Source organism: Salvelinus alpinus, chromosome 22 (genome assembly GCF_045679555.1).
Source record: "Salvelinus alpinus chromosome 22, SLU_Salpinus.1, whole genome shotgun sequence".
Taxonomy (NCBI): domain Eukaryota; kingdom Metazoa; phylum Chordata; class Actinopteri; order Salmoniformes; family Salmonidae; genus Salvelinus; species Salvelinus alpinus.
The window spans coordinates 39,337,255-39,360,624 of NC_092107.1; the positions used below are offsets into that span (position 1 = coordinate 39,337,255).

Below are 23,370 nucleotides of genomic sequence, written 5' to 3' on the forward strand. Positions count from 1 at the left end.
CCTCTCCCTGTGTACTACCCTCTCCCTGTGTACTACCCTCTCCCTGTGTACTACCCTCTCCCTGTGTACTACCCTCTCCCTGCGTACTACCCTCTCCCTGCGTACTACCCTCTCCCTGTGTACTACCCTCTCCCTGTGTACTACCCTCTCCCTGCGTACTACCCTCTCCCTGCGTACTACCCTCTCCCTGTGTACTACCCTCTCCCTGTGTACTACCCTCTCCCTGCGTACTACCCTCTCCCTGTGTACTACCCTCTCCCTGTGTACTACCCTCTCCCTGTGTACTACCCTCTCCCTGTGTACTACCCTCTCCCTGTGTACTACCCTCTCCCTGTGTACTACCCTCTCCCTGTGTACTACCCTCTCCCTGTGTACTACCCTCTCCCTGTGTACTACCCTCTCCCTGTGTACTACCCTCTCCCTGTGTACTACCCTCTCCCTGTGTACTACCCTCTCCCTGTGTACTACCCTCTCCCTGTGTACTACCCTCTCCCTGTGTACTACCCTCTCCCTGTGTACTACCCTCTCCCTGTGTACTACCCTCTCCCTGTGTACTACCCTCTCCCTGTGTACTACCCTCTCCCTGTGTACTACCCTCTCCCTGTGTACTACCCTCTCCCTGTGTACTACCCTCTCCCTGTGTACTACCCTCTCCCTGTGTACTACCCTCTCCCTGTGTACTACCCTCTCCCTGTGTACTACCCTCTCCCTGTGTACTACCCTCTCCCTGTGTACTACCCTCTCCCTGTGTACTACCCTCTCCCTGTGTACCTCAATATGGGGAGACCGTAACTACCCTCTCCCTGTGTACTACCCTCTCCCTGTGTACTACCCTCTCCCTGTGTACTACCCTCTCCCTGTGTACTACCCTCTCCCTGTGTACTACCCTCTCCCTGTGTACTACCCTCTCCCTGTGTACTACCCTCTCCCTGTGTACTACCCTCTCCCTGTGTACTACCCTCTCCCTGTGTACTACCCTCTCCCTGTGTACTACCCTCTCCCTGCGTACTACCCTCTCCCTGCGTACTACCCTCTCCCTGTGTACTACCCTCTCCCTGTGTACTACCCTCTCCCTGCGTACTACCCTCTCCCTGCGTACTACCCTCTCCCTGTGTACTACCCTCTCCCTGTGTACTACCCTCTCCCTGCGTACTACCCTCTCCCTGTGTACTACCCTCTCCCTGTGTACTACCCTCTCCCTGTGTACTACCCTCTCCCTGTGTACTACCCTCTCCCTGTGTACTACCCTCTCCCTGTGTACTACCCTCTCCCTGTGTACTACCCTCTCCCTGTGTACTACCCTCTCCCTGTGTACTACCCTCTCCCTGTGTACTACCCTCTCCCTGTGTACTACCCTCTCCCTGTGTACTACCCTCTCCCTGTGTACTACCCTCTCCCTGTGTACTACCCTCTCCCTGTGTACTACCCTCTCCCTGTGTACTACCCTCTCCCTGTGTACTACCCTCTCCCTGTGTACTACCCTCTCCCTGTGTACCTCAATATATACCAAACAAGTGCAACAAGCATGTTTTTTCTTCCTAAAAATTTAATGACTAAAATGTAAATATAACATGGGACCATGAAATGAATACACTGCTATGATAACATGGCATTGTTGTGATATGAATACTGTTTGGTGCCTGTAGGTTCCATCCCACCGCTGGGAGGACAGCCTCCGCCCTGACCTGTGTGAGAGGTGAGTGTGGGCAGAATCAACATCACGCCAACAAATAGTCATCTACTGTGATTATGTTTCCACTGGTGGAATAATGGTTTTAACAGGGTCATATTCCCCCCCCCCCCACCCCAATGTTTCTCTCTGTCCTTCCCAAAACCCTAGCTCCCCCTTATCTCTCCCCAGCCCCCCCTGCCCAGTCTACCCACGTGCGTGCGGTGCGTACGGTAGGTAAGGGTGTGGCGGGCAGTGGCGGCCTGCCGGTGAACGGTACGGCAGTGCGGAGCCCGGAGGAGAAGAGTACAGAGTATGCAGTGTTCGTCCTGGTGCCAATCTTCTGTGTGATGGGGCTCCTGGGGATCCTCATCTGTAACATCCTCAAGAAGAAAGGATACAACTGTACCGCTGAGAAGGAGGGAGGAGACGAGGAGAATGCCACACCACAGAAAGAGGGTGAGAGAGAAAGAGAGACAGAGAGACAGAGAGAGAGAGACAGAGAGAGGGTGAGAGAGATAGAGAGAGAGACAGAGAGAGAGGGTGAGAGAGGGATAGATAGACAGAGAGAGAGGGAGAGAGAGACAGAGAGACAGAGAGAGAGAGGGAGAGAGAGACAGAGAGACAGAGAGAGAGAGGGAGAGGGAGAGAGAGACAGAGGGAGAGAGAGACAGAGGGAGAGAGAGACAGAGGGAGAGAGAGACAGAGGGAGAGAGAGACAGAGGGAGAGAGAGACAGAGGGAGAGAGAGACAGAGGGAGAGAGAGACAGAGGGAGAGAGAGACAGAGGGAGAGAGAGACAGAGGGAGAGAGAGAGACAGAGGGAGAGAGAGAGACAGAGGGAGAGAGAGAGACAGAGGGAGAGAGAGAGACAGAGGGAGAGAGAGAGACAGAGGGAGAGAGAGAGACAGAGGGAGAGAGAGAGACAGAGGGAGAGAGAGAGACAGAGGGAGAGAGAGAGACAGAGGGAGAGAGAGACAGAGGGAGAGAGAGACAGAGGGAGAGAGAGACAGAGGGAGAGAGAGACAGAGGGAGAGAGAGACAGAGGGAGAGAGAGACAGAGGGAGAGAGAGACAGAGGGAGAGAGAGACAGAGGGAGAGAGAGACAGAGGGAGAGAGAGACAGAGGGAGAGAGACGGAGGGAGAGAGACGGAGGGAGAGAGACGGAGAGAGAGAGACGGAGAGAGAGACAGAGAGAGAGGGAGAGAGAGACCGAGAGAGACGGAGAGAGAGGGCGAGAGAGGGAGAGAGAGAGAGAGACAGACAGAGAGAGAGAGATTAATAGAACAATCCTTTGGTTTTCAGATGTAAGAATGTTTTTTAAACCTCCTCACCTTCAGTTACATTGACATGTCTTGGTTATAGAGCCTTTCACCTTTCACCTTCCTAAATCCATCCTGAATCCACATGTCCAGTAGGATCAAGATAATCCTGAAAAACTGTCCTAATCACTACATTTGAGTTTTAAATAACGCAAAATCGACATTCAAGCCTGATTGGATTACCAAATCCTTAACCCTATCCGGAGAATCACAATCAAATTTTACAGTTTTGAAAAACCCCAATTCTAACATTTAATCCTATCCGATTGCTGACATCTTCTCAGTTAACATTTGAAATCTGTCCCTGGACAGTAAACCTGAATCAGACTCACTGTTTCAGATCTGACAGATTTAGACGTAAGGGGATCCACATGGGCGCCACACGTCCTGTCACACACTGGGAAGCAGCGCTCTACAGAACACAAGGAGGGTCCTGAATAAACACACTGATATCTCTCTAAGGGCAGTGATGTAGGTCCTCTGATACAGACAATAGCTACACCTCTCACAATCACACAATCACAATCAAATCCCATTTTTCTTTCAGCCCTTTTTCGTAGACAGTAGTCATGTTAGACTATAAGCCATGTAAAGAGGGTGTGGTGGTGGGAACTAATAACTCTGACGCAAAGGGAACAGTACACATTCTAATCCCCTAAAGATCAGATGGAATTCCATAACACACACACACACACACACACACACACACACACACACACACACACACACACACACACACACACACACACACACACACACACACACACACACACACACACACACACACACACACACACACACACACACACACACACACTCTCCCAATCTGGTTGGCATTGCCTTTGTATCTCTTGCTCCGCTTTGATGCATAATGATCACAGTGAGGGGAGAGTGTATCTTGATTTGATTGTGTGTGTGTGTGTGTGTGTGTGTGTGTGTGTGTGTGTGTGCATCTGTAAGTGTGTTTGTGCCACCAGGTGTGTTTGATGACACAGCTGTCTCTACAATAAGGCCTGGCCTTACAGCGTCGTCTCCGTTGGCGACTGTTTATGTTTCCTGTTGCTGTTGCATGCTTACCTCAGCTACACTGTCACACCAGGGCTGGACTTGTTTATCTTGTTTTCTCTCTCTTCCTGTCTGATGTCGTGTCTCAGTCTCCATCTCCTTGTGAAACAGTAGCTGCCCTGTAGCATGGAGAAACTCCCTCTCGCCCTCCCCTCCTGCTTCTCTCCCTCTCGCCCTCCCCTCCTGCTTCTCTCCCTCTCGCCCTCCCCTCCTGCTTCTCTCCCTCTCGCCCTCCCCTCCTGCTTCTCTCCCTCTCGCCCTCCCCTCCTGCTTCTCTCCCTCTCGCCCTCCCCTCCTGCTTCTCTCCCTCCCCTCCTGCTTCTCTCCCTCTCGCCCTCCCCTCCTGCTTCTCTCCCTCTCGCCCTCCCCTCCTGCTTCTCTCCCTCTCGCCCTCCCCTCCTGCTTCTCTCCCTCTCGCCCTCCCCTCCTGCTTCTCTCCCTCTCGCCCTCCCCTCCTGCTTCTCTCCCTCTCGCCCTCCCCTCTTGCTTCTCTCCCTCTCGCCCTCCCCTCTTGCTTCTCTCCCTCTCGCTCTCCCCTCCTGCTTCTCTCCCTCTCGCCCTCCCCTCCTGCCCTCCCCTCCTGCTTCTCTCCCTCTCGCTCTCCCCTCCTGCTTCTCTCCCTCTCTACGAGGAACAAGACACTATCAGTCTATCTCTCCTTTCCCAGATCAATTATTCAATAATGTCTCCTCTCCTTTCCTCTTCCTCATATCACCCACTTCTCCTTTCCTTTCCTCTCCCATCTCTCTCTCTCTCTCTTTCTCTCTCTCTCTCGCTCTCTCTCTCTGTCAATTCAATTCAATAAGGGGCTTTATTGGCATGGGAAACATGTGTTAACATTGCCAAAGCAAGTGAGGTAGATAATATACAAAAGTGAAATAAACAATACAAATTAACAGTAAACATTACACATACAGAAGTTTCAAAACAAGAAAGACATTACAAATGTCATATTATATATATACAGTGTTGTAACAATGTACAAATGGTTAAAGCACACAAGTTAAAATAAATAAGCATAAATATGGGTTGTATTTACAATGGTGTTTGTTCTTCACTGGTTGCCCTTTTCTTGTGGCAACAGGTCACAAATCTTGCTGCTGTGATGGCACACTGTGGAATTTCACCCAGTAGATATGGGAGTTTATCAAAATCTGTCTCTCTCTCTCTTTCCTTCTCTCTCTCTCTGTCTCTCTTTCCTTCTCTCTGTCTCTCTCTCTCTCCTTTCTTCTCTCTCTCTCTCTCTCTGTCTCTCTTTCCTTCTTTCTCTCTCTGAATCTCTCTCTTTTCTTCTCTCTCTCTATTTCTCTCTCTCTCTCTCTGTCTTTCTCTGTCTCTCTCTTTCCTTCTCTCTGTCTCTCTCTCTCTCTCTGTCTCTCTCTCTCTTTTCTTCTCTCTCTCTCTCTCTCTGTCTCTTTCTCTGTCTCTCTCTTTCCTTTTCTCTCTCCATCTTACACCAGCACTTTACTCATTAATGTATGTGTGTGTGACACGTTCTCTTCTGTCAGTTCTCTTTTAACCTCCACTTACACAGATAACACTCATTTGAGAGCACGGGGTTGTACAAGCTATACAGAATACATATATGTGGATTGTATTTGTAGATCTATGGCTTTGGGTAAAGTATTGAGAAGTAGTGTGGTCGTGTTAGTCTACACTCCCTGCGCCACAAAGATAGGCTGACTCAGGCTGCTGCAGAAGTACCATTGTTCACGGAGACCAAATGTCACGTGAAGCTATTGTTGTGGAACAAAGACAGACAGACAGACAGACAGACAGACAGACAGACAGACAGACAGACAGACAGACAGACAGACAGACAGACAGACAGACAGACAGGCAGGCAGGCAGGCAGGCAGACAGACAGACAGACAGAGTGCGTTAGCTATTCTAGTGCCTCCATCTGTTCGCTCCTTGCATCTATACAGAGACACAGAGACAGAGACAGAGAGACAGAGAGAGAGAGACAGAGAGAGAGAGACAGAGAGAGAGCGACAGAGAGAGACACATAGAGAGACACAGAGAAACAGAGAGAGACACAGAGAGAGAGACAGTGAGAGAGAGAGACAGAGAGAGAGAGAGAGAGACAGACAGAGAGAGAGAATAGTTGAGAACCAGGGAGATTTAGCTAGCTTAATCAGCTCTGTTGGTGTACACAGCCCTAAAGTTCTCTGACATACCATCCCACTGACGTCTCTATCCAGTCACTCAAACACACATCACATATTCACACAGGGAGAGTCTCTCATTTCCATAGCTTTTTCTTTATTGAGTTGAGAAGACATTTTGGTTAAATTCCCTGTGGAATTGTTTATTATTTCTAAGATGAATCCCAGTGTTGTCCCTATTTAGTTCTCTAGTAGACTACTTTCAAATGGCCTGTCATTATCTCTGGGTAGTCAAATACTAACAGTAATGTTGAATCTTTCTCTCCCTATATCCCCCCCCCCCCTTCTCCTCTCTCTCTCTCTCCCTCCCTCTCTTTCTCCCCCACTCTCTCTGTAGGTAACGGTTGTCCCTACGTCGTAGACGACACTAATGAAGACACCATCAGCGTTCTGGTACGCCTCATCACAGAGAAGAAAGGTACCAGTCCCTTTATGATGATGTCAATACTTCTTCTGATTTCATAGGCCTGATCCTATCCGAGCCCTTCATCAGTTGTGTGTTTGGAGAACCGAAGCAAAACACGATATGTGTAAGCTCTTCTATGCCCATTATAAGGCCAGGTTAAGCCATGTTACTTCCTCCTATACAGTGTCTTCAGATCTGCGAACACAGAAAGACGGCTCTGCTAAGTGAAACCACTAACTGCCTCAATATGACATAGTAGCCTATTAATTTCCCTGCTGTGGGACTCTAACACTATTGATTGAGTTACTGCGGTGAGTGCGGTCATCACACTTCATTTGATTTCCCTAAGGAATCCCCACTGCTGTGTGTGTGTGTGTGTGTGTGTGTGTGTGTGTGTGTGTGTGTAATCATTCATGCAGCTGTTTTCTGTAGTATTTGCTGAAGTGCTGTATGTGTTTTAGAGAATGCTGCTGCCCTGGAGGAGCTGCTACTGGAGTACGAGAGTAAACAGATGGACATCAGCAAAGCCTCCTCAATCAAGTGAGAACCCTGCCGAGACAATACATACCTTAAACAGTGTTCTGCTCAGTCGTACTGCTGAAGGGTGAGAGAAATTACTGTATATATGAATGGACAAAAGCCATCGATCACACCATCGATCATTCCTATATAAGGGTTGCAAAGTTACCGGAATCTTCAGTAATTTTGGTAATTACTAGAACATCTATTGTAACTTTGGTAAATTACACTTGAATAACTTTCCCACCAGTTTGATGCCAAAACATTAGCAACAAATATATTTTGACATAGTAAAGTAAATAAAAGTGTGTAAAAAATATATTTCATGCTGAAATCCTCATATTAAACACCAAAGGTTATTCACTATATTGATGGTTCATATATTGATGGTTCATATATTGACGTTCATATATTTCATATATTGTACATGTGATAAGACACACAGAGGGCCAGAGATTATTAGACACCTGTGATAATCTGAAGTACCCAAAAGGGACCACTAGATGTATTGTGATAGATTACATAAAATCCTTGAAAGATACCACAATTCTGGTAGTTTACTGGTAAACTTTTGAACGTTTCAGGTAATATACCCTCCCTTTGTGATAGATTACACAAAATATATAGACATATTGTGATAGATTACACAAAATATATAGATGAATTGTGATAGATTACACAAAATATATAGATGTCTTGTGATAGATTACACAAAATATATAGATGAATTGTGATAGATTACACAAAATATATAGATGAATTGTGATAGATTACACAAAACATATAGATGAATTGTGATAGATTACACAAAACATATAGATGAATTGTGATAGATTACACAAAATATATAGATGAATTGTGATAGATTACACAAAATATATAGATGAATTGTGATAGATTACACAAAATATATAGATGTATTGTGATAGATTACACAAAATATATAGATGAATTGTGATAGATTACACAAAATATATAGATGAATTGTGATAGATTACACAAAATATATAGATGAATTGTGATAGATTACACAAAATATATAGATGAATTGTGATAGATTACACAAAATATATAGATGAATTGTGATAGATTACACAAAATATATAGATGAATTGTGATAGATTACACAAAATATATAGATGAATTGTGATAGATTACACAAAATATATAGATGAATTGTGATAGATTACACAAAATCCTTGAAAGACCAAAATTCTGGTAGTTTACTGGTAAATGTAGACAGTTTCCAGTAACATTTCCTCCCTTTGCGACCCTATGTGAAGACTCAATAACATCTAATCAAATGAAGTCAGTTAAAATGGTGTCTCACGGAGACAATGACAAGCACAGTTTGAGCCACTCCAGGAAGTGACGTCTCAGTGCTGCCCCACTCCAATTTGCTTACCGACCCAATAGGTCCACAGACGACGCAATCGCAACCACACTGCACACTGCCCTAACCCATCTGGACAAGAGGAATACCCATGTGAGAATGCTGTTCATCGATTACAGCTCAGCATTTAACACCATAGTACCCTCCAAACTCGTCATCAAGCTCGAGACCCTGGGCCTCGACCCCGCCCTGTGCAACTGGGTCCTGGACTTCCTGACGGGCCGCCCCCAGGTGGTGAGGGTAGGTAACAACATCTCCACCCCGCTGATCCTCAACACTGGGGCCCCACAAGGGTGCGTTCTGAGCCCTCTCCTGTACTCCCTGTTCACCCACGACTGCGTGGCCATGCACGCCTCCAACTCAATCATCAAGTTTGCGGACGACACTACAGTGGTAGGCTTGATTACCAACAACGACGAGACGGCCTACAGGGAGGAGGTGAGGGCCCTCGGAGTGTGGTGTCAGGAAAATAACCTCACACTCAACGTCAACAAAACAAAGGAGATGATTGTGGACTTCAGGAAACAGCAGAGGGAGCTCCCCCCTATCCACATCGACGGGTCAGTAGTGGAGAAGGTGGAAAGTTTTAAGTTCCTCGGTGTACACATCACGGACAAACTGAATTGGTCCACCCACACAGACAGCGTTGTGAAGAAGGCGCAGCAGCGCCTCTTCAACCTCAGGAGGCTGAAGAAATTCGGCTTGTCACCAAAAGCACTCACAAACTTCTACAGATGCACAATCGAGAGCATCCTGTCGGGCTGTATCACCGCCTGGTACGGCAACTGCTCCGCACACAACCGTAAGGCTCTCCAGAGGGTAGTGAGGTCGGCAGAACGCATCACCCGGGGCAAACTACCTGCCCTCCAGGACACCTACACCACCCAATGTCACAGGAAGGCCATAAAGATCATCAAGGACAACAACCACCCAAGCCACTACCTGTTCACCCCGCTATCATCCAGAAGGCGAGGTCAGTACAGGTGCATCCAAGCAGGGACCGAGAGACTGAAAAACAGCTTCTATCTCAAGGCCATCAGACTGTTAAACAGCCACCACTAACATTTAGTGGCCGCTGCCAACATACTGACTCAACTCCAGCCACTTTAATAATGGGAATTGATGGAAATTATGTAAAAATGTACCACCAGCCACTTTAAACAGTGCCACCTAATATAATGTTTACATACCCTACATTACACATCTCTTATGTATATGTATATACTGTACTCTATATCATCTACTGCATCTTGCCATCTTATGTAATACATGGACCACTAGCCACTTTAAACTATGCCACTTTATGTTTACATACCCTACAGTACTCATCTCATAGGTATATACCGTACTCTATACCATCTACTGCACCTTGCCTATGCCGTCTGTACCATCACTCATTCATATATCTTTATGTACATATTCTTTATCCCTTTACACTTGCGTGTATAAGGTAGTAGTTGCGGAATTGTTAGGTTAGATTACTTGTTGTTATTACTGCATTGTCGGAACTAGAAGCACAAGCATTTCGCTACACTCGCATTAACATCTGCTAACCATGTGTATGTGACTAATAAATTTGATTTGATTTGAGTAACTCAAATTGAAGGCCGACCGGGGTACTGCAGGCTGCCATTAATCGGGTGTCAAACTCATTCTATGGAGAGCCTAATGTCTGCTGGTTTTTGGTTTTCAAGACCTAGACAACCAGGTTACTTAGTAATCAGTGACCTTAAGTCATCAACCAAGTCCAAGGGAGGAAGGAAAACCCGCAGACACTCAGCCCTCCGTGAAACCACTTTGACACCTGTGAACTGAAGTGTCCTTATTACTTCGTCTGTGTGCCATTTTGAATTAATCAGTTCAAGGACATCTGGTGTATTAGAAGCAATTAGAGAGAGAGAGAGAACGAGAAATATATATATATATATATAGAGAGAGAGAAAAGTGGTGCAATCATCACATCACAGGTTACAGGACAGGTTACAGGACAGGGTATAGACCACAGGTTACAGGACAGGGTATAGATCACAGGTTATAGGACAGGTTACAGGACAGGGTATAGACCACAGGTTACAGGACAGGTTACAGGACAGGGTATAGACCACAGGTTACAGGACAGGTTACAGGACAGGGTATAGACCACAGGTTACAGGACAGGTTACAGGACAGGGTATAGACCACAGGTTACAGGACAGGTTACAGGACAGGGTATAGACCACAGGTTACAGGACAGGTTACAGGACAGGTTACAGGACAGGTTACAGGACAGGGTCCGTATGCTTTTTTAAATTTGAGAGCCTGAAGTTTCTTAGAGCTCCTGGTCAGTAATTGGGGAGTCCAGTGAATTTTGATTGTCCTTTATAGCTTTTTCTAATCCATTCAACTTCTCATGAATTTGGCCATGTTCTGCGTTTGTGTCAATTTGAACGGTGTTATAGAGTGTTTTAAAATGGGTTGTCCATATGTCACCATTTTGTATCGCTAATTCCTCTTGTTTCTCTCTCTCTTTATCCCTCCCATTCTCCCACCTGCTCCAGGTTTCCGGTGCTGTCTCCTCTGACTCAGTTCCTCTCCCTGCCCAGACTGTGTCCTCACCAGTCTCACCTCCACACCATCTCTGGTCTGTCTGGTCTGTCTGGCCCCCGACACGGCTACTGCTGCTCCCGCTGTGCCCAGAAGAAATGGCCCCCCATCCTGCTCGGCCCCCTCAAACCCCCACAGTCCCTCCTGTTACCCCCTCTGGACCTCCAGTCCCTACAGAAGACCCCTCTCCTGCCCCCTGTGGACACACATCACTCCACCACTAAGATCTCCCAGACCCCCAGCCCTGGGTCAGAGTCACTCCCTGAGGGGGAGTGGAGGATGCCTGGGAAGGTAACCCGGTCTGTTGGGAGGTGAGGATGGAAACACACACACACACACACTTATACACACAAACATACACACACACATTCTGTACACACATACGTATGTATACACATGCACCGTGTGCCAATCTTCTGTTTGATTGACAGGTTTCAGGTGGCTCAGATTCAGGAGCAGAGGCCTGGTTCCATGGAGATGACGCTCCGACCAGAGTTTAGTGACTCAGACTCAGTGGAAGACGTATCTCTGCTGGGGGGGAACAAGTCATCCTCATCAGCTGCCAGGGGTACACAGGAGGTGCCGGTGACTTCCTTTTCTCTTGCTAATTCTCTCGTCTTTCATTTTATTTTCACCACCTCTCTTCTTCTTCTCTCCAGTCCACTGAACATGCTGATTCTTGGAGTGCCGTTGACTTCTCCCAGGAGTCCCTGGAAAGCACACACACACACACACACACACACGCGCGCACACACACACACACACACACACACACACACACACACACACACACACACACACACACACACACAGACACACTCACACACATAGACACACTCACACACATAGACACACTCACACACATAGACACACACACACACACACACACACACACACACACACACACACACACACACACACACACACACACACACACACACACACACACACACACACACACACACACAGGAAGGCATGTTCTTCTAGTGACTGCTGAATTATGAAATAGTAACACGTTGCCTGTCATTGTGGTGTCGGGGAAGAACTCCCTCCACCACACACACACACCCTCCCTAGTTAGTCATCGGTGACAAAAACACACACGTCTAGCTCAGCACATTTAAACGTGAGACGTACATAAATCACGGTTCATTCATGGTTTGTCAATGCTGACAGTTAGTGAGGAAACTACTGACCCCTAGTGGGGATATTGGGAACACACACACACACACACACACACACACACACACACACACACACACACACACACACACACACACACACACACACACACACACACACACACACACACCACCTCTCAAGTCCGACCTGTAAGTCACATTTCCTGTGAGACAATGATCAACCATTCTAATAATGTCTCTCTCTCTCTCTCTCTCTCTCTCTCTCTCTCTCTCTCTCTCTCTCTCTCTCTCTCTCTCTCTCTCAGGTTAACAGCTAAACATTCGCAGGGATGAATGCTGGGTAAAAAATAACTCTACCTCGCTGAGCGATGGATGTTATGGGATTCCAAAGCGGTGACCAGAGAGGTTGATTATCCTCTTTGTTGGGATTTGGGAAGTTAGCCTGGGTGCTTGTTGGGAAGTTAGCCTGGGTGCTTGTTGGAAAGTTAGCCTGGGTGCTTGTTGGAAAGTTAGCCTGGGTGCTTGTTGGGAACTTAGCCTGGATGCCAGACACAGGGAAACCCTCATATTTATAACACAATCAACTTGTATTTTATCCTATTGTTGAGCAATAATCGTCTGTCTTTAGAGGCAGGGAGGAGAAGAGAGAAGGAACAACCTATTAATTAACCCAGCCGTGTGGTTGTGCTTCCATAAGACTCTGGACAGGTTGGAGGACCTTAACACTGTCTGCACTTGATACTGCAACACACACACACACACACACACACACACACACACACACACACACACACACACACACACACACACACACACACACACACACACACACACACACACACACACACACACACACACACACAATGACAAGTATTATAGAACACAACTCACATGTTTTGTCTAGATAAAACGGAATACTTTTTTTATAACAGATTTAGCTATTTAAACGATTTAGCTCGTCTTATATTTGAAGCGCTGATTAGCGGAAGTTTTAGGGCTTCTGAAGTTGTAGGTCTTCTTGATCATGTTGAATGTAGTCTCTTATCTAGCAAATAGTTGGGGGTTGAGCTCCAACATTGAGCGAGAGACATAATGATGTGCAAACAGCATGAACTACATGTTGGACTCGTCAGATCTTACAGACGGTATTTCAAGTGGAACTGACAACATTTTAGCAACATGAAATCTAATTCAGATTGGTTCATATACACCACCAGGAAGAATATGGTGCTTAAAAAATGTATAATCTAACAAGCGAATGCTTAGATATGATAATTTTCATGTTTGGTAATTACATATAGTAAGGCATTTGTAAAAATTGTATAGCAATATAGAGCCATTTGCCACACAGACCTGTCATCAATCACTTTGAACTGGACTGTGTTTACAGGCAGTAGGACCTGTCATCATTCACTTTGACCTGGACTGTGTGTTTACAGGCAGTAGGACCTGCCATCATTCACTTTGACCTGGACTGTGTGTTTACAGGCAGTAGGACCTGTCATCAATCACTTTGAACTGGACTGTGTGTTTACAGGCAGTAGGACCTGGACTGTGTGTTTACAGGCAGTAGGACCTGGACTGTGTGTGTACAGGAAGTTACAACAGTGTGACTTTAGATCAATAGAACAAAAAGCCACAAAATACACCTGAATGGATTTCTATAAATATGTCAACACCACGGGAGTCCTCTTACATCTGGGAACGTTACAGTCCTAATGATCAAACAACCATGAAAAGGCAGGCTCTCTTTCCCTACATGCACTTCAACAACAAGATCAATAGCTAATGCTAGCCAGTGCAAGGTCAGCTACAATCTAACGAAGGAACATTAGATAACCCCTCTCAAGCTTTTTCAGCTAGTTGACCGTCAAAATTGCACTGAGAAACGATGAGAAATAGAAAGTAGTCTGCTCGTCCTTCTGCAGCTCGCCTGCCAATGCATTCTTGTCCCAACCAAGCACCCAAGCTAACTGGCTAAAGTGGGCTAGCTAGCTACTTCCAGAGACAAATGAGAGAACACCTTACTCTGACCATTTTTACTCGCCCTAGCAGAGCTGGTTGCTAGGCTGTTTACATGATATCTGGAGCGCTCGTGACTAAGTATTACTTTTTTTTGCCCATGTTTACTGACACTGCATATATTCAGCCGGTGTTGTGCGTTCATAAAGGAATCAGTTATTCTGCGCTCTGGCACACTCAGACAAGAGGGCTCTGAAATCAGAGTAGATAGCCAGAGTGAATTAGCGAACGCAAGAGATATGCTAACTGGATAATTTGTCGTTCAAGTTCAGGATAGCTAGCTAGCAAAGCGATTCACATTCTTGCTAGCTAACCAAATGACACCTGCATCTCTAGCTGTGAAAACAATATGAGGGGCAAACGTCACTCTTACTCACCCGCTCCTCCAATGACATGACATCCTCCTAGCAGCTAGCTAGCGTTAGGCTCCGTGTTTGTAGCTTGCTACATCAATAGATACGCTAGCCTATTAGCCACATTACGACTGACTGGTGATCATTGCCCTTGTTGCTAGTGGGATTGTATTGACGTTCCCAGCCTTAGTTACAATCATCCGTTTTTTGAAACTGAAACATTGCATCCCGAATGGAGGCAGCAAACAATGTACCAAGAAATGTATTGGTGAATTATATGAATCATGCATTGAAATGCATCCATCAATTCTACCAACAATGCCTTCCGTGTACATCATGGAACGCTGAGTCAAATATAACTTATTTTTAAAACCTCTTATAAAGTTGGTTTTGTAGCATAAACTGGGAATTTGATATTTTTTGACTGATATCATGATTGCCTGTTTGTTTCATATCTGCAAAGTAGTTAAAACGTTGTCAGTTCCACTTTAACTTAATTTAGCTTCTGATGAAAGTCGAATGTGTTGTACCGAGCTGTGTAAATGGCTGTATATATGTACATAGGGCTGTGTAAATGGCTGTATATATGTACATAGGGCTGTGTAAATGGCTGTATATATGTACATATGGCTGTGTAAATGGCTGTATATATGTACATACGGCTGTGTAAATGGCTGTATATATGTACATACGGCTGTGTAAATGGCTGTATATATGTACATAGGGCTGTGTAAATGGCTGTATATATGTACATACGGCTGTGTAAATGGCTGTATATATGTACATAGGGCTGTGTAAATGGCTGTATATATGTACATACGGCTGTGTAAATGGCTGTATATATGTACATACGGCTGTGAATAGACAAGGTGAATTGCCCTGTTTTTATTGAAGCTCTTAGATGTGTACAGAGGATGGTCGGACAGTGACAGGGTCAGGAAAGGGACAGAGTCAGTGACAGGGTCAGGAAAGGGACAGAGTCAGGGACAGGGTCAGGAAAGGGACAGAGTCAGTGACAGGGTCAGGAAAGGGACAGAGTCAGTGACAGGGTCAGGAAAGAGACAGAGTCAGTGACAGGGTCAGGAAAGAGACAGAGTCAGTGACAGGGTCAGGAAAGAGACAGAGTCAGGGACAGGGTCAGGAAAGAGACAGAGTCAGGGACAGGGTCAGGAAAGGGACAGAGTCAGGGACAGGGTCAGGAAAGAGACAGAGTCAGGGATAGGGTCAGGGTCAGGGACAGTGACAGGGTCAGGAAAGAGACAGAGTCAGTGACAGGGTCAGGAAAGGGACAGAGTCAGGGACAGTGACAGGGTCAGGGAGAGTGACAAGGTCAGGGACAGTGACAAGGTCAGGTACAGTGGCAAGGACAGGGACAGAGTCAGGGACAGAGTCAGGGACAGAGTCGGGGACAGAGTCGGGGACAGGGTCAGGTTAAGGAAAGAAAAGGGACAGTGTCAGGGACAGTGACAAGGTCAAGGAAAGGGACAGGGTAAGGAAAGGAACAGGGAAAGGAAAGGAACAGGGAAAGGAAAGGAAAGGAACAGGGAAAGGAAAGGAACAGGGAAAGGAAAGGGACAGGGTAAGGAAAGGAACAGGGAAAGGAAAGGAACAGGGAAAGGAAAGGGACAGGGTAAGGAAAGGAACAGGGAAAGGACAGGGACAGTGTCAGGATGTGGGTTTGCCAGTAAATTTCAGTGCCTCTTTTGACACACTTAAATCAGTCCCAGACATTTTGGGGGAGGTGTGCTTTGTCCTGTGACTTCTTCTCTCCTGGTGTGTCACAGATCTTGGATCAGTTGACCCTCCCAGCTACACTGACCATTGATCAGTGGCATCCTACTCCATGTGGAACTTATCTCAAACCATGACCTCACTTCCTGCCTTGTGACGATTGCCTAGCAACAGACATAGGCTAAGTTAGTAGGATAATCCACTCAGCTCTTTTGCCCCCACAGATAAAGCACTACAGACACATTATTCAGAGTTTTCATTCAAGTGTCGTTACTTATTGTTACACACACACACACACACACACACACACACACACACACACACACACACACACACACACACACACACACACACACACACCACACACACACACGTTCCTGCTCCTCCAGGGAGAGCATGCAGACAGACCCTATCATCTCTGGGTAGTCTGAGTAAAAGCTGTATTCGCAGTCCTCCTAAAGGGAACTAACTACATTATCATAGGAATACAAATCATGACTGACCATCTCAATCTCATTCCTTCAGCTGCATTTCAAGTGTTTTTTACTTCTGTTTTTTAGTTATTTAAATAGATTTCTCGATTAGTGTCTGACGTAGCAGCTTCGCCGTGGAAACACAGTTTGGGTTTTGCAGTTGACATTTTATAAAGGATAATAATGATGATGAACTACTATTATATATTCTGTATGTTGCTGTTTTTGCGGCTCAGAACCTTTGTCTGGATGTGATTCCTTTTATTGGTTGGACATGTCCATATTTTTATCTGTTTCATTATGACACGTTATAAACTGAAGTGTTGCAGAAAAGAAGGAAAACAACTCATCTTCTCTACATTGTAGATTGTATTTATTATGATATTACATTTTTCTGTATGATATTTTTACTCTTGAAATAAAGGAGAGGTTTATTTTGAGTCGTCTGTGTGTGCTTTGTGTTATAATGCATGAACGCTCAGCGGTAAACGTGTGTGTGTGTGTGTGTGTGTGTGTGTATGTGTATGTGCATGTGTGTGTGTGTGTGTGTGTGTTTGTTAAATTACAATGACTATGAGGTTGCAAAAAATAAAGGCTGTTGACAAACATTGATCAAACATGGATGACGTTGACAAACATTGATTCACTATCAGGACAGTAAATTGACAGGATGTCAAGTGTTAAATACATGGAAAGATGAGACTCTCACAGACATGATGGTGCTCTCCATTTAGCTCTACGACCCCCACAAGTGTCTTGGGACTCGTCTGAAGTTGGAACATCCTATCTGCCAACTTCTGTCTGTAGCGTCTCAACTGTTTGGGCTACACACTCTGTGTAAAGGTGAGACTCTCACCGACAGGTACAGTACATATTGGTTGTTTTGCTCTTGGATGCCCACAGGCCTCGCAAGACTCATCTGAAGGTCCACCTGGTACCAGTTAAAATATGTATGGAAATACACTACCGGTCAACATTTCAGAACACCTACTCATTCAAGGGTTGTTCTTTTACTATTTTCTAGTGAAGTGAAGACATCAAAACTATGAAAGAACACATATTGAATCATGTAGTAACCAAAAAAGTGTTAAACAAATCAAAATATATTTGAGATTTGAGATTCTTTAAATAGCCACCCTTTGCCTTGATAACATCTTTGCACACTCTTGGCATTTTCTCAACCAGCTTCATGAGGTAGTCACCTGGAATGCATTTCAATTAACAGGTGTGCCTTGTTAAAAGTACATTTGTGGAATTTCTTTCCTTGTTAATAATGCGTTTGAGCCAATCAGTTGTATTGTGACAAGGTAGGGGTGGTATACAGAAGATAGCCCTATTTGGTAAAAGACCAAGTCCATATTATGGCAAGAACAGCTCAAATAAGCAAAGAGAAATGACAGTCCATCATTACTTTAGGACATGGTCAGTCAATAAGGCCATTTTAATGAACTTTGAAAGTTCCTTCAAGTGCAGTCGCATAAACCATCAAGCGCTATGATGAAACTGGCTCTCATGAGGACCGCCACAGGAAAGGAAGACCCAGAGTTACCTCTGCTGCAGAGGATAAGTTCATTAGAGTTACCAACCTCAGATTGCAGCCCAAATAAGTGCTTCACAGAGTTCAAGTAACAGACACATCTCAACATCAACTGTTCAGAGGAGACTGTGTGAATCAGGACTTCATGGTTGAATTGCTGCAAAGGAGACAAACTACTAACTACTAAAGGAGACCAATAAGAAGAAGAGACTTGCTTGGGCCAAGAAACACAAGCAATGGACATTAGACCGGTGGAAATGTCTTTTGGTCTGGAGTCCAAATTGGAGATGTTTGGTTCCAACCGCTGTGTCTTTCTGAGAGGCGGTGTGGGTGAACGGATGATCTCTGCATGTGTGGTTCCCACCGTGAGGCATGGAGGAGGAGGTGTGATGGTGTGGGAGTGTTTTGCTGGTGACATTGTCTGTGATTTATTTAGAATTCAAGGCTCACCAGCATGGCTACCACAGCATTCTGCAGCAATACTCCATCCCATCTGGTTTGGGCTTAGTGGGACTATCATTAGTTTTTTCAACAGGACAATGACCCAACACACCTCGAGGCTGTGCAAGGGCTATTTTACCAAGAAGGAGAGTGATGGAGTGCTGCATCAGATGACCTGGACTCCACAATCCCCCGACCTCAACCCAATTGAGATGGTTTGGGATGAGTCGGACCGCAGAGTGAAGGAAAAAGCAGCCAGCAAGTGCTCAACATACGTGGGAACTCCTTCAAGACTGTTGGAAAAGCATTCCAGGTGAAGCTGGTTGAGAGAATGCCAAGTGTGCAAAGCTGTCATCAAGGCAAAGGGTGGCTATTTGAAGAATCTCAAATATAAAATATATTTTGATTTGTTTAACACTTTTTTGGTTACTACATGATTACATATGTGTTATTTCATAGTTTTGATGTCTTCACTATTATTCTACAATGTAGAAAATAGTAAAAACAAATAAAAACCCTTGAATGAGTAGGTGTTCTAAAACGTTTGACCAGTAGAGCATATGGTGCCAAAAATAAGGGGTTAAATACATGTAAAAAAAAAAAAAAAAAATACTAACACATTTTTCCTGATCTTAAATCGTTCAGATATGATAAACACTTCAGAACAATCTTCCTTTAGATTTTTGTGGGGGACTCTCTGTTGTAGTGAATCTGTTATTTAATGCGTTTGTATTTTTTGATAGTTCAAGGGGTCTTACAATTCAAAATCGAAAAGCTAAATGGTCCTTGGTATGACCTTCTTAAAACATGCGCCCCCCCCCCCCCCCCCTCTCCCTCCGGCTTAGACAGGGCTTAGACTCTTACGGGTTAAGCATGAGTTTTTTTCTTAGTAATTTGTAGTTGTGCCAGCTAGCAGTGAGCCTGTGTTGCTTCTATAAAGCTCTCTGTCTGGATTATATCCAGCTCCATCTGTGAGTCTTTGGGATGTTAATTCATGACTTTCCAGACACACCCAAGAACATGCCCAAGTCATGCCTGGAGCTGAACCACTTTCTCTGAATGCTCTTACGAGGAGGTCCTGTTAAGACTGATTTACAGTCTGTTTGTGGTGTATGTAATCCTGAATAAAGATTTGTTAGATACACTACAATCAGTGGGCCCCTAAATATATATTTACTGTTTATTGTGATTACAGCATCACTAACGTCCCTATCATGTTATCACTATTCTCTCTACACTGTTAGCATCAACCAATGTATTTCTTCCTGCCTTTAGCTTCCTTAGCTAAGTCACATCTCTATCAATGAGTTACTGTATTCCCCTCTCACTTTCAAGTAAGACATCTGGTATTTCTATTGTATGTGTAATCTCCCAGTATTTACCTGTCAGGGGAAAGAACATTCAATAAAATATCATGACGTACATTCTCTTTCAAATAGTCTAATAATATGGGCTAAATAATATTCAGTTTAGAGGAGCCAGTCATCCTTCCAGTGTGTTTGTCCAATGGGGTTTTATCCATTCCAATGGAGGTCACTCTGTTCCATAGCTATTCAGTACATCGATTGACTCTCCTGACGGTCAGAGCTGCTTCGAAAGGGCGGCCATCACGCTTCCTGGTTTCCCTAGCGATGCTCTGATTTTTGTTGGCGAGGTTACTACGGAAACCCTGCCCAGCCATGAAGTAAAGGATGGGATCCACACAGCTGTTGGCGCTGGCCAGGGGGCGTGTCACCATATAGGCCAGGCTGGACGCCTTCAGCCGCTCACAGCTCACCTGGGGATGAATACAATAACAAATCATTGAAAGGTTAAGGCCGCGATACAATACGTGTAACGCTGTTGACAATGTGCCTTTTAAAGGCAATGTTACCGCGTTCGTGGAGAACGCATTCAAGGTAAATGCTGCAGATATCCTCTTGATGTGGAAATTACCTTTATATGTCAAGGATAATGACAATATCAACAATCATAATAGCAGAGGTTGAATTGAGCCTGAGCCAGCTGGAGCCAGCCTCCTGCACCTTGGGTGAAAGGTGGAGTTACCTGGATCCAGCCTCCTGCACCTTGGATGAAAGGTGATGCTACCTGGAGCCAGCCTCCTACATCTTGGGTGAAAGGTGGAGCTACCTGAAGCCAGCCTCCTGCACCTTGGGTGAAAGGTGGAGCTACCTGGATCCAGCCTCCTGCACCTTGGGTGAAAGGTGGAGCTACCTGAAGCCAGCCTCCTGCACCTTGGGTGAAAGGTGGAGCTACCTGGATCCAGCCTCCTGCACCTTGGGTGAAAGGTGAAGCTACCTGAAGCCAGCCTCCTGCACCTTGGGTGACAGGGAGAACCAGGCAGAACCTTTAAAAGCGTAGTATTCCAGTGGCTGTGGTACTGTACCTGGGAGGGGTCCATCTGCTCCAGGTATCTGAGGAAGTAGTACAGACTTCTGGTCAGGTGGAAGGGTAGGAAACACAGCATGAACGCTGCTAACACAATGATTATCATCTTCACAGACTTCTGTTTGGAGCGATGAGGAGCGATCCCCCCGACTCCCCTCGACTGGCTCCCTCCTGCCACCCAGGTGGGCTCCAGAAGCTTCCTCACCATCAGTCCATAGCACACCATCACCACCATGAAGGGGAAGGCAAACAGCAGCATAGATACCACCAAGCTGTACACCAGGAAGTCATGAAATAACTCTGGACTGGTGGTGTCAAAACACACCCTCTCCGTCCCCTCGTCCCTGGTCCGTGAGAAGTAGAGCACGGGAGCCTGGCACATCAACACACACACCCACACCGCCACAGACACCAGCCGGGCTCTCCTGGCGCTGACCCAGCTCAGGGACCTAATCGGGTAACACACGCCCAGGAAGCGGTGCAGGCTGATGCAGCACAGAAACAGGATGGAACCGTAAAGGTTAGCATAGAACAGGAAACGGATGAGTTTGCAGAACGGCTCGCTGAAGGGCCAGTCGTTCTCGTCGGCGTAGTAGTAGATCAGGAAGGGTAGGGTGAGGATGTAGAGGGTGTCACACACTGTCAGGTTGAACATGTACACCGTGGAGGGCTTCCAGCGTTTCGTACGGAACAGGATCACGTACATGGCCGTGAAGTTCAGGGCTAGGCCAATCACGAAGACCAGAGTGTAGCTGACAGGAAGCAGGATGTACTTGAAGTCCTCCTTGAAGCGACAGCGGCAGTTTTGCCCGCTGCTCTCATTGGTTGAGTGGTTGGTGAAGGTAGCCATCTTTGTTCATAAACAGATCTGAGGAAGATACAGAGGTTTACTAATATACACACACACACACACACACACACACACACACACACACACACACACACACACACACACACACACACACACACACACACACACACACACACACACACACACACACACACACACACACACACACACACACACACACACACACACACACACACACACACACACACACACACACACACACACACACACACACACACACACACACACACACACACAGTGTGTGCTAAAGTGGGATAGTAATGATAAAACTGTACTAGCCAATTGTATAACTCTTCACACTAAGGCTATGACTAAACAATCCAAAGCTATGACTAAATGTCTCTGTTTACTTGCTTCTAAACCCGTATGCATGAATGCCGCAGCTGGATTCTGAAGCTCATTTTGGCATAATACCCATAATTCCTTCATATGTGTCTTTCCTAAATGCCAAGATAAGAGAGGGAGGAGTGGAGGAAGAGGGATGTTTTGTCCTTTTCACATGAGGCATGGACAAGGAGATAGTGATTGATGTCTGAGCTGTTCCAACAGGTAGTTAGTGATCCATTGAGAAGTTATTGTCCTATTTGGATAGGTCATGGCAACAGGATATGATAACTAGGGTCGCAAAGGGAGGGTATATTACCTGAAACGTTCAAAAGTTTACCAGTAAACTACCAGAATTGTGGTATCTTTCAAGGATTTTATGTAATCTATCACAATACATCTAGTGGTCCCTTTTGGGTACTTCAGATTATCACAGGTGTCTAATAATCTCTGGCCCTCTGTGTGTTTTATCACATGTACAATATATGAAATAAATGAATCAGATGGTAAAAAATATAAAAAATTGAATGACAAAGCTGTAAAACATCATCCTAAATATAAACCATAAATTTAGTGAATACCATTGGTGTTTAATATGGTTTCAGCATGAAATAAATATATATATTTTTTTTTACATACTTCTATTTATTTATTTTACAATATGTATTTGCTGTCAATGTTTTGGCGGCAAACTAGTGGCAATTGTGAAGAAAAAAAAAAATTGTTGGAAGAGTTAATGAAGAATCATGCTATTGTTGATTAGATAATTTTTTTCATTCATTTGTCAATTATCTCTTGAACCATCTGCTATGAACCATATCTACTAGAAACTCATGTACAATATGGACACATATAAACAAAATGAATATTATACTGTATATGAATAATACATTTAAAAAAAGTGATTGAAGTATAAATGACCAAAGTCACGATAGATTTCCATAGATTTTCTGTTAATTACCAA

At 45.3% G+C, this 23,370-nt stretch overlaps 2 protein-coding genes across 2 annotated transcripts; one reads left to right on the forward strand and one right to left on the reverse strand.

The window, feature by feature from the left end:
* The first annotated feature begins 777 nt into the window (after positions 1-777).
* On the forward strand, positions 778-17,285 carry LOC139549670 (tumor necrosis factor receptor superfamily member 19L-like). The gene is made up of 8 exons (XM_071360336.1): positions 778-788; positions 1,647-1,696; positions 1,862-2,128; positions 6,561-6,641; positions 7,091-7,169; positions 11,079-11,435; positions 11,556-11,703; positions 12,572-17,285. Exons 1-8 carry the CDS (start codon positions 778-780, stop codon positions 12,581-12,583), a joined length of 1,005 nt encoding a protein of 334 aa, XP_071216437.1. The 3' UTR covers positions 12,584-17,285.
* A 2,408-nt stretch (positions 17,286-19,693) lies between these two features.
* Positions 19,694-22,068, reverse strand: LOC139549809 (P2Y purinoceptor 2-like). The gene is made up of 2 exons (XM_071360560.1): positions 21,210-22,068; positions 19,694-20,600 (listed from the first exon to the last, which is right to left on the reverse strand). Exons 1-2 carry the CDS (start codon positions 22,059-22,061, stop codon positions 20,373-20,375), a joined length of 1,080 nt encoding a protein of 359 aa, XP_071216661.1. The 5' UTR covers positions 22,062-22,068; the 3' UTR covers positions 19,694-20,372.
* Positions 22,069-23,370: the final 1,302 nt, after the last annotated feature.

Excerpts from the sequence above, each read along its gene's own strand:
- LOC139549809 (XM_071360560.1), bottom strand. The coding sequence starts at position 22,061 with ATGGCTACCTTCACCAACCACTCAACCAATGAGAGCAGCGGGCAAAAC. Across the intron at positions 20,601-21,209 it reads AGCAGATGGACCCCTCCCAG|GTGAGCTGTGAGCGGCTGAA; the intron begins GTACAGTACCAC and ends ATTCATCCCCAG.
- LOC139549670 (XM_071360336.1), top strand. Across the intron at positions 1,697-1,861 it reads CGCCCTGACCTGTGTGAGAG|CCCCCCCTGCCCAGTCTACC; the intron begins GTGAGTGTGGGC and ends ATCTCTCCCCAG. Across the intron at positions 7,170-11,078 it reads AGCAAAGCCTCCTCAATCAA|GTTTCCGGTGCTGTCTCCTC; the intron begins GTGAGAACCCTG and ends CACCTGCTCCAG.